General features: G+C 40.3%; 1 protein-coding gene across 5 annotated transcripts in view; it reads right to left on the bottom strand.

Annotated features, from left to right (window-relative positions):
- scn8aa (sodium channel, voltage gated, type VIII, alpha subunit a) overlaps nt 1-13,844 on the bottom strand; it is a gene marked incomplete at both ends in the record, with an annotated part of 46,972 nt that extends 33,128 nt beyond the window's left edge. For all 5 annotated transcript variants that reach the window (XM_080534903.1, XM_080534904.1, XM_080534905.1 and 2 more), the window contains 4 exons: nt 827-955; nt 1,171-1,251; nt 2,353-2,486; nt 13,566-13,844. In XM_080534903.1, coding sequence (XP_080391029.1) covers nt 827-955; nt 1,171-1,251; nt 2,353-2,486; nt 13,566-13,844 — 623 coding nt within the window. The remainder of the gene's footprint in view (nt 1-826; nt 956-1,170; nt 1,252-2,352; nt 2,487-13,565) is intronic.
- Between the last annotated feature and the right edge of the window lie 661 nt (nt 13,845-14,505).

The raw sequence follows: 14,505 nt of genomic DNA, 5'->3' as shown, positions 1-14,505 counted from the left end.
CAAAGACGGTGCATAATAGCGATTTTTGTGTTATGCTTGTTGTAAATAAAATGATGCATTGAAATGACATTAAACTAAGATAATACGATGGTCAGCATAATTTTTTTTCGAATCTTTATTAATAAGCTATTACAGAAACTGTAGTGACATTTTCCAAGAGCGAATGTGGTATTTAAAGATGGCGGTTAGCGAAGAAATCTATGAACATGGGATGACGATTTCCATTGACCAATCAACGGTGTGCAGCATCACACGTCACACGCAGCCTGGCAAAAAGGTTCCCGGTCTCAAAAAGGTTCCTGCCCTCGAAGGGTAGCTAAAGAAGCGACCCGACCCGACCCGACCCGACCCAGGCCGACAAATGGAAAAGCGCCAAAGAAGCAGGCCAGCCCGGGCTGACCCGGGTCAGCCCTCTAGTGGAAAAGCCCCAATAGATGAAGAGAGAAGGAGGGAGAGAAAGACAAGGCAGCAACACAACTAAGTTTGAGGCAACTGTGTGGGTAAACAAGCCCAGTCAGAGGCCTCAAAATGTCTGATGGGGCCATTCATTCCCAAAGTGAACTCCCAAGTAACGTCTCAGAAACAAAAGAGAGAAATAAAGAATAAAAGGATAAAAGAAAGAATCATCTAAATATCAACGGTATACTTTGATGTTCAGCTGTCATCCGATGGTAACATCTCCATTCTGGACAGTCAAAATAACTTAAGGCTGGCTCATGTCCAAATGTTTTATTTAATTAATTTAATTTAATTTCTAAGTGGTCTCAGACAGTAATGGTAGGGTTCTTATAAAAAGGGACAGGTATTCATATAGTCTGATACTTACGCCATAGAAATGACCATGAAATCCAGCCAGTTCCATGGGTCCCTAAGGAATGTAAACCCGTCTATACAGAATCCTCGAGCGACGATTTTTACAAGAGATTCAAACGTATAAATTCCTGTGAAAGTGTACCTAAAAGACGAAAAGCATGGTTAGAGTTAGTGTGCTGTTTATTAACACATGCCAGAAATATGTATAGGAAATGTATACAAATAACTGCAATAAACTTTTCAGAAAACTATGCTTGTGTACAAATCACCAGGTTTTTATCCATTGAACTGGTAGTAAAAATACACAACTTGTATTATAAAACTGATGTTATGTATGTCAAATAAAGGTGTACTTACTCTACTTGTTTCGACCACTCAGGAGGATCACTAAAAGTCATGAATATACAGTTGGTCAAAATAGTACACATGATGATCATGCTGAAAAGAGTGGGGAAAAGTCAAGGAAAATTACCACACCGAGGGGAAAAAACGAATGTAACCCAAAACAGTTCACAATCACATTAGATGTTCATTATTCCGACTTCATCTTTCCAATGTAAGTCAATGTTGATACATTTTCACTAACTCTCATTTAAATATTACTACTGCTGCATAAGGGAAATAAGACAATTAGCCATATCATAATGACAATTCCATAATAAATGAACTTAACAGCACTTAATCCCTGCAGTTAGCATTTATAAGTATTACAAGTGTGTCCACTGGTATCATGGGTTCCCTCTCAAATGCCTTTATGTTTCCCACAAAATATTTATCTAATGTACGGTGTGGATGGATGGCTCATTCTCAATACCAACATGACCAACACTCAGCTTTGCAAGACAACAAGGCTTTACTACAGAAAACACAGATATACTTTATGTTTAGCAAACCACAACTTCAGCATTACAGCCAGGCTCAGGAGCCCCAGATTGCCCTGAGAGCTTGGGAATGGTACTACTGAGAGGAAACATCCAGAGGTGATTGACAGGATGAAACTACTCAAGACAGGATTAACCTTGAGCATTGCACACATGCATCAGAGGATTGCAATGCGAAGAATCTTCAGGAATTATGTGACTGTTGGAATAGCCTTTGGGTGAATGGGTTGTGTGTGTGTGTGTGTGTGTGTGTGTGTGTGTGTGTGTGTGTGTGAGTGTGTGTGTGTGTGTGTGTGTGTGTGTGTGTGAGTGTGTGTGTGTGTGTGCGTGCGTGCGTGCGTGCGTGCGTGCGTGCGTGCGTGCGTGCGTGCGTGTGTGTGTGTGTGTGTGGGCTCACTAGACTAAGTAGGTCTATGCAAAGTCTTGAGAAAAGCCATCATTGTTTTCTTGTCGTATCCATTTGTTCTTCCCATTGCAATCGACTGTCTTGCTGATCCTTGCAGCTTCTTACTGATGCTATGGTCTCTCCCTAACCATATGACATATAATATATCCTACACTGTGATAGACAAACATCAATAACAGTGGCAACATCAGCAACATCATCGTAAATAATGAAAATGAACAGGAAACACTTTTGTCTCTCCAGTTCAGTCACCATTTGAAAGGATATGCATGTATCAAAATTTTTATAGCTATTCGCCTGAAAATATTAAAAGGGGGTATGAAGTACAAGGCAGGGTTGGCACTAAAGCGGAAGATTGTCTTCCCGCTATTTAGCACTATAAATGTCTGTGGAGAGAAGAAAGAGAGAGAGAGAGAGAAAAGGAAGGTAAATATGGACATACAGTAATATCTTATGCACAATAAAAAATAGCTGTGGGTACTGCATATCATGCACTCATACAATACATTGTCTATTTACAATAAGAAGCCTTTAAGATATCATTATAGATATATCATTTGTAGAGAAAATGTAAAAACATTAATTAATTTCAAGCAAAATAAATCTCTTTCCTGCAAACATACTAGTGTGCCTAGTAGGGCCTAGTAGGGCCTACGTTAATTCAGAGTACATTGAATGTTTTATATCTCAACATCTATAATAGGTGACATAAGATTACACATTCTAAACACAATATAACATTCAGAAAATGGCCGCCAAACTATCTTGAGGCAGGCAGTCTCTAATGTTTTTCCCATCAGTCCCTCTCAACCAATCATTGTGGTGTTTCCTTATCCACAGGAAATGTGCAGTGTGTAAGAATGTCCTGTGCTAATGTTCAGCTAGCTGCCTTGTGCCTGCGATGGCTATGGTGGTTTTGAAAGGATGGAAGCGAGGCCGAGAGGGGTTTGTAAGCCTCTTTCAGCGGATAACCTCATAATTGTTTAAATAAAACATGGCGATTTGCATGAAACTTTAATGAGACTCTGTGTGCATTTGCAAAAGTGATATGTACCCTTATGCTTTTAACCAGGCATCCCTGCATTAAGCCCTGTAGAGCCTGTGCTCCAGTGCTACGGCCCAGAGACAGCTGCGCCAGGAGAGAGAGGAGAGAGGGGGAGATGGGAGTGTTAAGAGTGCCTTAGCCCCATGGGGAGGCCTTAAACTGGGATCTAGATCTAGCGCCTGACTGAGGAAAGGCACCGTAGGCACACTATTGTCAGGGAACATATCATCCTTAACTGACATGCTTTTACTTGCGGTTGTGTTTTTCCTACACATACTGTACAGTTTATCTATAGACAATATGTAGTGTCATGAAAAGTAAAGTGGGATTTCTTGTTAACTTGACATAAACATTTCTCAATATGGGGAAAAATGCTGTGTAAGATAATGATACAGTACATGCGCCACTCTGTCACGTGGCCATTTGACGGAAATATGCAGAAACTTCAAATAAGGGGTTGAGTAATGTTGATTATACTTAATCTAGTTAAGCTATTTAGGTCAGAATAGCCTAGATCAGGATCTAGATCATTAATGCTATGATATATGAACATTTCATGCCAGCAGTACCATATCACCATTTATAGTGTGATACACTTGGACATACTACCAATTGCCATTTAGATTGGCCAAGAATGCCAGGACGACATTTCAGCTGAAAGGAGCTTGCACACACACACATGCTGTGTGTCCATATGTGCAACCCTAGCACATACAGAATAAGAACTGCCAAATTTCTAAAGATATTTACACTCTCTCTCTCTCTCTCTCTCTCTCTCTCTCTCTCTCTCTCTCTCTCTCTCTCTCTCTCTCTCTCACTCACACACACACATGCACGCACGCACAAACTCACACACTAACGCACACATATATGCACACACGCGCACACACAGGCCTGCATGCAGGAGTCCTTTCTGTAATGCCTGACTACACTGCTGCAAAGCTACTGAAATTTTTATAATCCAGAGCAGAAAGGCAGAGAGAGGCAAGGAGAGGCAGGAAGGCAGGCTAGGAGCAACTGCAGCAGCACTAGACTGGTGAGAGGCAGGGCGGAGGGAGAGAGAGGAGGAGGGGGATGGGTGGGAGACAGAGAAAGCAGCTCAAACACTGAAGCTCAAGTCATCAGGCAGGGTTGCAGCAGCATCTGCATCCTAAGGACTGCCGTGGCCATTTCAACTAAGTGCTTTACTGTAGATCCTCAAATCTCTTCTCTAATCAATCCCCATATACTACCCACTGTCTTTGTCATCGTCTCTTTTTCTTTATCTCAATAGCCAGTTATTTTGAAATCCACCTAATTCCATTGTGGTCATCTCTATATCAACAATAGCACTGTGCAACACACAGCATCAATAGTTTGTTATTAGTAAATAAATAGAATGATTATTATAATTATTATTACCATTACATAAAGTGACAAATTAAGCCTAGTGTATTTTGGACCTAGTGCAACTGTTCTGTAGCCAACAAATAATCTGGATCAAAAAAGGACACCAATAATATGATATTAATATATCAATTCAGTAATCTTGAGTGTACCTTAAAGGTTCTTTACAGCGAAACACATTTCAATAACATGGGCTTGGATGCATCTAAGAGGAAAGCGACGCCGCTCACGCATCCTTGCACACGTCTCCCATTTCGCCCCTGTCCTCACCTCATCCCCCTCCCCCCCACTCATTCTCTGCCATTCTATTCACTCTGCCTGAGAAAGACCCATTTCACTGGGCTTGTATACAATGCCACACCTAGCACCTAGCCCAACCTAGCCTAGCCCAGCCCCCAATAAGGCTGGGGGAGAGTGCTGCGTCATCATCCAGCCAGCCGGCAGGCCTTATTCTCAGAGGAGAGCCACTACTGAAATGTATCACGCAGTGCTGTCAGTGGAGAGACCAATGGGGAAGCAGCATCCTCCACACTTATGAATCCCCACATCCGCCCCCCTACCACAACACCCTGACATAACCACAGTACAGTATCACCTGCAGTGTCTGAGCACAGAGAAGCCTTTCAAAAACTGAGAAAGTTTAATTCCCTTTTTTGGAGCTATCAAGATGCAAGAACTTGAGGCCAGCATGCCTTCCATTTGCTAGTAAAATTGGCTAAGACCTACTCAATAACCATAATCAAATTTCCCTGGCACTTTTGTTGAAAGAGATGTTGTTGAAGGCGGGGCTGGAGAGACTGCCAAGACACAGTGAATAAAAACAGAGAGCATCTCCTTGCATAGTAGTACATGCATTCATGTGAGAGACGCATGAACAGAGTGGTGGGGTGTGTGAAATATGCATTAGTAGGTCATGTTTTTTATTTTTTGATATTATTATCAAAAGTACATTTTACAAGTTCTATTTGATAATTATTTACACTATTCACAAATCATAAAGACATGACATAAAAGTGTCCCAATGACACATTGGGACAAAACAGCACAATTGTGGGATGGACATAAACCCCCCCAAAAATAAAAATAAAACAAAGACCAAGTGACATACCAGGTTTTACATTTGCCTGGCAGCCCTTGGTCAAATCAGAGAAATCATAAACATAATATAACAGTGTGACTGAAACAAAAACCGATAAAATAACAAATCCACAAATAACAAAATGTTTTTTTCTTTTTTATACAAAAACACATCAAAATAATATGTTCTGTGTCTTCTGATACCAAACAGCACATAGAGGAGTAGGGGTGAGTTTCCATTTGTGCAGGTTTGACATGTTTGGAAGATTTCCATGTAATATTTTAAAATTAAATTCTGGTATTTTTCTCTCTGGAGGGTTTTATTGTTTGTAGCTGCGATACATTACTCTACTTGATGGTTGCTTGGTCAACTAACAGCCTAACTATTAGCCTTTCTAATAATAAATGATTCACTTATCCAGTTGCTTTTATCCTGGAGCTTTGGCTTATCTTTACCAAACAGATCTTTAATGCAAGTTATACCAGAATCAATCCAATGCCTATAAAATAGAGAGTTTCCTCCTTTAACACTATTATTACACGCAGATCCCCAAATGATAATGGTTCCTGACCTCGTCTCCTGTACATGGCTCCTTTACTGTTCCCCACTCTGCTTTATGCCAGCTTTGAATCATACATTGATAGAAACTAGGGATCGCTGTCAAATCGGGGCAGTGCTTTTTCTCTTTAAAATGCATTCTTAGAATGAGGAAGTCTTTCCCCAATCTATTCAAGTTTAGGCAGTATCTTCCAGTCACCAGATGATTGATCCATAATGCGCTTCACCCACCCAGCATGAAGTGCTTCTATGTGAGATACAGTATCTAACAGTTTTACACCCCCTGTCTCATAACCCCCAATGATGAGAGATCTTTTAATTCTATCGCTCTTTCCAGACCAAAGACATTTTAAAAACAGAGTTTTCAATCTGACAACAACATTCTGTGGCACAGCACTCACAGTTGCCCAGTACAGAAATCTGGCTACAATCAGGGATTTAAGAATAGTTAATTTACCACATATAATGTGAGATGTCTCCATAAATGTAGAATATTCTCTCTGTTCTTGATTTCATATATCTCTTGATTTCTTGATCTCATTCCATTGGTTTATTTCACTTAGATGTTTGTCATACCCAAAGTATACACCAAGTGATTTTACAGGGCCAGTTGGCCACCTTATCCCATCAACTTCTTTGCGCCTGAATTTCCAGCAACCAATCCAGATTGCTTCAGTTTTGTTTAAATTCAGCTCAGATGATAGCATTTCCAATGCTGTAAGTAATGACTTTTCATCACCAAGGAGCAGAGTAGTATGATCTGCTACTTGTGAGGTTTTGACCTCGTTGGTAGAACTTCCATCTGATAGATTGATACCTCTAATGCTTTCATTTTGATTAATATACAGTGCTAGAATCTCCATAGCGAAAAGAAATACGATTGCAGACAAAGGGAAACCCTTTCTAATACCATGACTAACTTCCCTGTTCTCTGAGGAACATAAGGCTGCGACTATCTACCTCCATCTGGTCCTATCCTTTGTAGTGTGTTGTGTCTCACTCCAGGTCAGGTTCGCCGTTTTCAGCTCCGAGGTCACAGTTCTCCACCATACCACGACTAAGATGGAAGAATTCTGATGTCCATCCATTGTTAGATACTGCACTACTGATGTTTGTATAAATAGTTTTTACCCATCTAAGGAACACACTTCAGAAATTAAAATGCTCTACTGCTAATAAGAATGTCCACTATATACTGTCAAACATACCTTTTTAGTCTAAGTCTAAAAAAAATATTATGCCGGGAATTTGTATTTCCTCTGTATAGTTGATAACATCTGTAATAAGGCGTATATTCTGACCAATGAACCTGCCTTTTACATAAGCGATGTGGTTCTCATTTATTATTATTATATACTTGGTAGCAGTGGTTTTAGCCTATTTTCTAACACATGAGCAAAGATTTTAAAATCTGTATTTACACTGAACAAAAATATAAACGCAATATTAGATTTTTTTATCACAGTTCTATCACACAGCACAATGCCACAGATGTCGCGTTTTGAGAGAGCGTGCAATTGGGAGGAATGTCCACCAGAGCTGTTGCCCGTGAATTGAATGTTAATTTCTCTACCATAAGCCGTCTCCAAATACATTTCCGAGAATTGGAATGGGAAACGACTTTGGAGATGGCTTATGAATGAATGAATGAATGAATGAATGGTCTTTATTGTCATTGCTATAGTACAGGTACCAAACAACGACATTTAGGAGGGGTGGCTCCCCTGGTGCTAGGAAAGAAAAAAAAAAAGAAAAGAAAAAAAAGAAAAAAAAGAAGGTAGTGGTATGGTAGTGAAATTAACATTCAATTCACAGGCAACAGCTCTGGTGGTCATTCCTGGAGTCAGCATGTCAATTGCAGTGGTGTGCCGTCAGGGCCAGCAAGGCCTTCTCTGCTGGCCTAAACATCATCAGAATATACATTTTATTTTAATATATATTTTCCACAAATATGTATTAATGATTCCCCATAGTCTATTCTCTTCTTTTCATAGCTTTCCTCTTGGTTGCGCTGCTTCCAGTCTCCGATTGAGATTTGGAGGGCTGGCCTTTATGTTAGAGCTTTTATCCAATCAAAATGTGTTGCTAGGGGGCTCAAAAATCTGCCCGCCTGCACATTAAACGGTGCCGCGGATTCGACCTGTAACTTAACGTTGGAACGAGAAAACCTGTGGCGTACCTAGTAAACCTACGTAGATGCGAGCAAAAGCAACAACGGCGCCTGCTGTAAGGCTCAATGATGTCAGCACCCAGCACGTCTTTTGATTGGATACACACTATTGCTACGCACTATTGATACGCACTATTGATATTCACTATTGAGATGCGGAACTATGCCGGTAGATGTGAAACTTTTGAAAGTGCGCAGGGAAACGGAGCCTCACAACGAAAGCTTTCGTTGACTGATCGATAATACTGATCGATTGTGTCCTGTTTTGGGGTAAACAATAACTTTCATTTAGGGGACACAATGAAAGCGCCAAGTCCACAAACAGAGGAAACTACGTTGAGCTTCTTTCTTTTCTGGCTGAAAACAACCCAGATTTACATTACCACCTGTCCACAAACAAAGTGTTTACTGGGACGTCAGGCAAAATACAAAACGACCTGATTTTTTGCTATTGCTGAAGTGATGGAAGAAGAGATCAAAATGGAGATTAAAAAGGCACCCTTTGTCGCTATTATGGTGGACGAGACGACAGACGTGGGTAATGTAGCGATCTTAAAGATGTTAGTTTAACACTCTTCATTGTAAATGCGGATTTATTGATTAAAAATGCTTCGGAAATATTAATATAACTCTGTTGTACTTGTCTGACTATGTTAAGGTGATGCAACGCCCGGTTATACTGTGTTTCTGTCTAGTTTCTAGAGCCATGGCGTCATAACGATGGTATTAAGAGGTAGAATAATTCAGGTAGGAATGTGTCGGACATCACTGAAGGCCTAGGTGTGAAATGCACCGCCCGCCACTGGTCAATTGCATGCAGTTGTGTGTGTGTGGTTGTGTTTGGCCTTTACTTTATTAGTGTTCCTACTACTACGTAGTTGTATGTTTTCTGTCCAGCCTTTTCAATTTGAACCCGAGCGCAGCAAGGAGGACAGCAGAGAAGACATTACACAAAATGTTGATCAAAATGAAGACGATCCGAGAGGTGAGGAGGCGCAAGTGGGACATAATCGCTGGTGTCTGTGCAGCAACTGTCAACCAATGCCAACCGAGATGGAGAGTGTAAACAAACTTTTTGTAAAGAGCACAGATTTCTGTCCGCAGCTGTTGAATGAATGAATGAATGAATGAATGAATGAATGGACTTTATTGTCATTGCTACAGTACAGGTACCAAACAACGAATTTTAGGAGGGGTGGCTCCCCTGGTGTTAGGAAAGAAAAAATAAAAAAACTTTAGTTGACGTTATCAAACTATTGTTTTATGATAAAGCATAGTCTTCTTACCTGTGAGCTCTTTCATTAGCGGTGGTCGATTAAATGCCTCCAATGCAACTTCGGAAAAGTGGCGAGAACAAAAACGCGCATCTTTTTTTGCAGTTGGGTTCGTCCACATGCATCTTCCCACTGCTTTCTCCTCTTCTGCTCATTCACTAACCTTGTCATTGCATCTATCCTGTATATTGATTCCATTCAGCTTAACATTATATATCGTTCACAAATAGCCTACACAGACAACTTCACTCTGGTTCATATCACTTAACATACTATATAAATATATTGAAAACATGTACCTCCCATGTCTGATTAACAATGCATCTTGGCACTACAATGTGTTACCATGTTGAAGCATTCCCAGATCTCAAAAAACAGGCTTTTGAAATTTGACCATCTTGGCTAAAAGCTAAGGCTAATCCTAATATAGCACTTTAAAACTCATCTTCTCATGACCGCTTTACCTGATTCAGTGAGATGGGGGTGGCATACTATGCTAGGCTTGCAGAATATAGTGTAAGCACATTATTAGTAGTGAAATGCTTGACATAAACTATACAACATGGTCATTAACTGGGGAAGGTTAATCCACAATGCATTTTCGTATTTACACTTAGTGTATATTATCATCATAGCATAGCAGCCTATGTATATCAGGCCATAATTAGGTGACTGGTACCTTACAGGCCTGTGGTCCTAGGGTACTTCATAATATCATAGCTAGGTATATCATGAGTTCAACTTGGTCCATATTAGGTGAGTGGTCTACCTCCCAGTCTGTAGGTCAACCCCTATCTGTCAATCTACAACCTGTCTGTAGGTCTACCCTGTGTCTGTCAATTACACCCCATTTATGGTTATGAATGAATGAATGAATGAATGAATGAATGAATGAATGAATGAATGAATGGTCTTTATTGTCATTGATATAGTACAGGTACCATACAACGAAATTTGGGAGGGGGGGCTCCCCTGGTGCTAGGAAAAAAAACTAAAAACAAGAAGGGAAAAGAGCTGGTTTACATGAATAAAGGCTATGTACACTATCCACTATACTATACTATACAAATAAAACACTGTGCTGTACTCTATGCTATGCTATAAGTATCCTAACATTTCCTATCTCTGAACCTTATGTACCCGAGGGTTGTCATATTGCACATAGTGTTATTGCACATTCATTTAAAGTGTCGCAGTTTGCAGGTTTGAAATGGGGGCATATCTGTTGGAACATGCTCCATTGCCGCTTGCGGTTATATTTTTACTTGTTACACTGTTCATCTAGCTATTAACTATCTAATTTACTTCACATTGCTCACTATATTCACATTGCTCATTATATTCTCCCGTCCATCTCTTGTTCTTTTTTTTACTTTTTTTTATTTATTATTGTTACTCCCCATATCCCCTGGATAATATTTGGTGATGTAAATAGAATACTTACACCCCTGCTGTGGTTGGTCCCCATATGCATAGCTTTTCCTTTCCATCCCTTATTCCTTTTTCCTAAAAGATCATCAGTAAGATATGTTTCTTGTAACATTATGACATGTGCGTGTTGTTTTCTAATCCAGGAAAAAATGTGCAATCTTTTGTCTTTACTACGAATTCCCCTGACATTCAGAGAGAGAACACACAGTCTGTAGGTAATATAATAAACTGGCCCACCTTTGCTAGCAATGTTTTTCAAATTTCATCAAGACAATGTAATTTCTTTCTTGTGCACTGAACTAGTTTGTTACATAACTGGCATGCACTACATAGAGAGAGGGAGGTAAGAGAACACAGACACACACACACACACATGCACGCACACACACACACACACACACACACACACACACACACACACACACACACACAAGCACACACCCAAACGCACCCAAACACACAGAAACTATAACAGAAACAGATCTAATATTGTTAACAAGTTAGGAATTTAAGATGTTATGGTTTCACAAATTAAGGAAATAAATGAACACACTGTTCTGTGAGTCCAAGGTTCAGAGAGGTTACTGTAACATTCCCCCTGACCGGGCCAAGAGAGTCAGGTTTCATTTTTTATTTAGACTTTGTAAGATATACTATACCCTGACAGTATAATTTGATCTCACTTACGGTGGGTAGCTATATTGTTCTACATTATCATTAAGGTAGGGTAGCCATCTTGAGAGAGGAGGGCACCATTGCCTCTGTTCAAGTTATCATTTATAGATCTTACAGGTCAAGTCAAATACTGAAATGTGGGAAAGTATTACGGTGTATTTTTTCCCCATAATTATGAGATGTCCATTTGGAGCCATGTACTCTATGACTGGTAGAGGTCCATAGTGAGAACAGCACTACAGCATCAACCACACAATAAAGCATGGCACTAAGATATTATCGTTCTCTCCAATTACTCCCTCCCACTGACCAGAAAGGTTCATCTCTTTTACATTGCATCACATGCAGTAAAACCACATGTAAGATGAAGTCTTCACAGAAAATGTGTTGTTTGACATGCAAGGCTTTGCTTCCCACACAAACTTGCCCAAAACATGGGCTAGTTTCACATTCCTTCCTTCAGTAATTGATGTATCAGAAGTAGGCCTATTATTTTGAGGCCAGGCCAAGACTGAGCCTATTCAATGACAAAAATGTTACTTCAATGGAGAGTTTCCATTGAAAGTATGATTTAGTCCAGACTCAAACTGTGTCCTGGAGTCTACCCTATGACGCCATCTTGAAAAGACAAATTAATAAATGTAGAGATCATCTTCAAGGTCACACAAATTCACAAAGTATCAAACACCCTTCTGAACTTAATCAAATCCCCCCCCAAAAAATCATTTATGATTGTGACCACTGCTCCTTTAAGACAGTGAGTGGCATCTCTGCTTGCTGCTTTTTTTCTACAAGATTATTTTTTGAACAATTAGAAAAGTCTGTCATCTGGAACAACAGTGTTTCAACAGTTTCTGATTCTGACCTTTTCCCCAAAGCCCTCTGAGCTATCAGATGCATGGAACAATCCTCTCAACATCTACTATTCTGCCCTCAAGCTCCCTAAAGCAGTAAGGCAGGAAGAAGAAAAAAGCACTACATTTTGCTAACCCAATAAGACAACATATTGTGTATGGCACAATCATAGGCCAAAGAACAACTACCGCAAAAGACATAGAGTCATGATAATTACTGATTCAAAAAGGAATTGGGGCATCACACATGAAACATGGGGGCCTAAATATCAGCTGCTGTATCCTATGATAGACAGACCCCTAATGTAAATGGTAAATGGACTGCACTTATATAGCGCCTTTTTTGCTGCTCCAAAGCTGCTCCAAAGTGCTTTACAACGGCCTCTCATTCACCCATTCACACACCCATTCACACACCAATGGCGGCAAGCTGCCATGCAAGGCGCTGGCCCGCTCACTCTGAGCAATTTTGGGGTTCAGTGTCTTGCCCAAGGACACTTCGACATGTGGCCAGCCGTGTCTCGAACCGCTGATCTGCCAACCTTGTGATCATTAGACGGCGACTCTACCTCCTGCCCCACAGCCGCCCCCTGCATGTAGCTTATCCTATGATAGACAGACCCCTAATGTAGCTTATCCTATGATAGACAGACCCCTAATGTAGCTTGATTACCAATGTCATGGCTGTAAATACAATCACCAACACCAACAATCATGTAGTATAGTATGTAGTAGTAGTAGTATGTATGTAGTATAGTATGACCCAAACATTACTTCATGACTTGGTTATTAGTGCATTTCCATGAAAATGTGGCAATATCAGATAATCATATCAATATCTAACTCTCAAAACCACCAAGCCACTGCTGCCAATGGGATTATGCTGCGTGCGTGCATGAGTGCATGCGTGCGTGTGTGTGTGTGTGTGTGTGTGTGTGTGTGTGTATGCGTGTGTGTATGTGTGTGTGTGTGTTTGTGTGTGTAGGGCACTTACTTTCTGATTCATGTAGAAAGGGTCCAAGTCCTCCAGTGGTACCGCACACATCCCCTTTGGGATGTCCCCGTAGATGTAGGGCAGACTCTTCCCAGCCTCCAGGTCACGGTTGGGCCTGGGTTGGTTCTCATCATCATCATCATCACGGTGACTGCTGTCCTGTTTAGGTGGCTTCTTGTTCTTCTCCTCATTGATACGGAACTCAATGTTAGCAATAGATTCAGGCTTAAAATACTTGAAGCTGCCAGGTCCTGGTGGTGCCATAATGGGTGCAGCCATGTTTTCATCCTGCAGCTACTTGATCTTTAGTTTTGTACCATCCACAGCTGCCAGCTCTGGGGGACAGCAAGGGTGGAGGAGAAAGCAAAATAAATGGTCAATGGACAAGATAAATTAATGCTCTCCTATGGTTGTAGGTATTGTACGTTTTTTCCTTTTATTTCAAGTGATCGGATATGCAAATGGTATTTGGATATCATCTGAAATACATTCATATCAAATCGTATTATAACAGGGATATATTCACTGGATTTCGAAACATGTAAAATCTTACTCAGCAATAGACATGCTTTGTTACAACAGAGGTGTCATAGAATGGTCTAGAACAGGCCAGTTTTTACTAGCATCCATAGACTCACAGTGAGATACTCTAAGGGTTTAAATGTGAGATCATCAAACTAAAAATACCACCTCAAACATCAAATAATGAAGTTGCTATATTGAGAACACATTGTAACGCGACAGACTAAATGGCTTTTTTTTCAATGGCTTTCATGTATGATAGATGACAAGTAGGTGAGACCATTAAGTGTGGAGGGTGACATTTGGTTTAAAATGGCTTCATGAATATTGCATTGGAACGAATTACTCATTTGCATCTTAGATATATTTTGCTTTCTATCAGTTATATATTATATACAAATATTGATTGTGTAACTTT

The sequence above is a fragment of the Nansenia antarctica genome (genome assembly GCF_963989245.1).
Source record: "Nansenia antarctica genome assembly, chromosome: 6".
NCBI classification, from domain to species: Eukaryota; Metazoa; Chordata; class Actinopteri; order Argentiniformes; family Microstomatidae; genus Nansenia; species Nansenia antarctica.
This window is presented reverse-complemented; position numbering and strand designations above follow the sequence as displayed.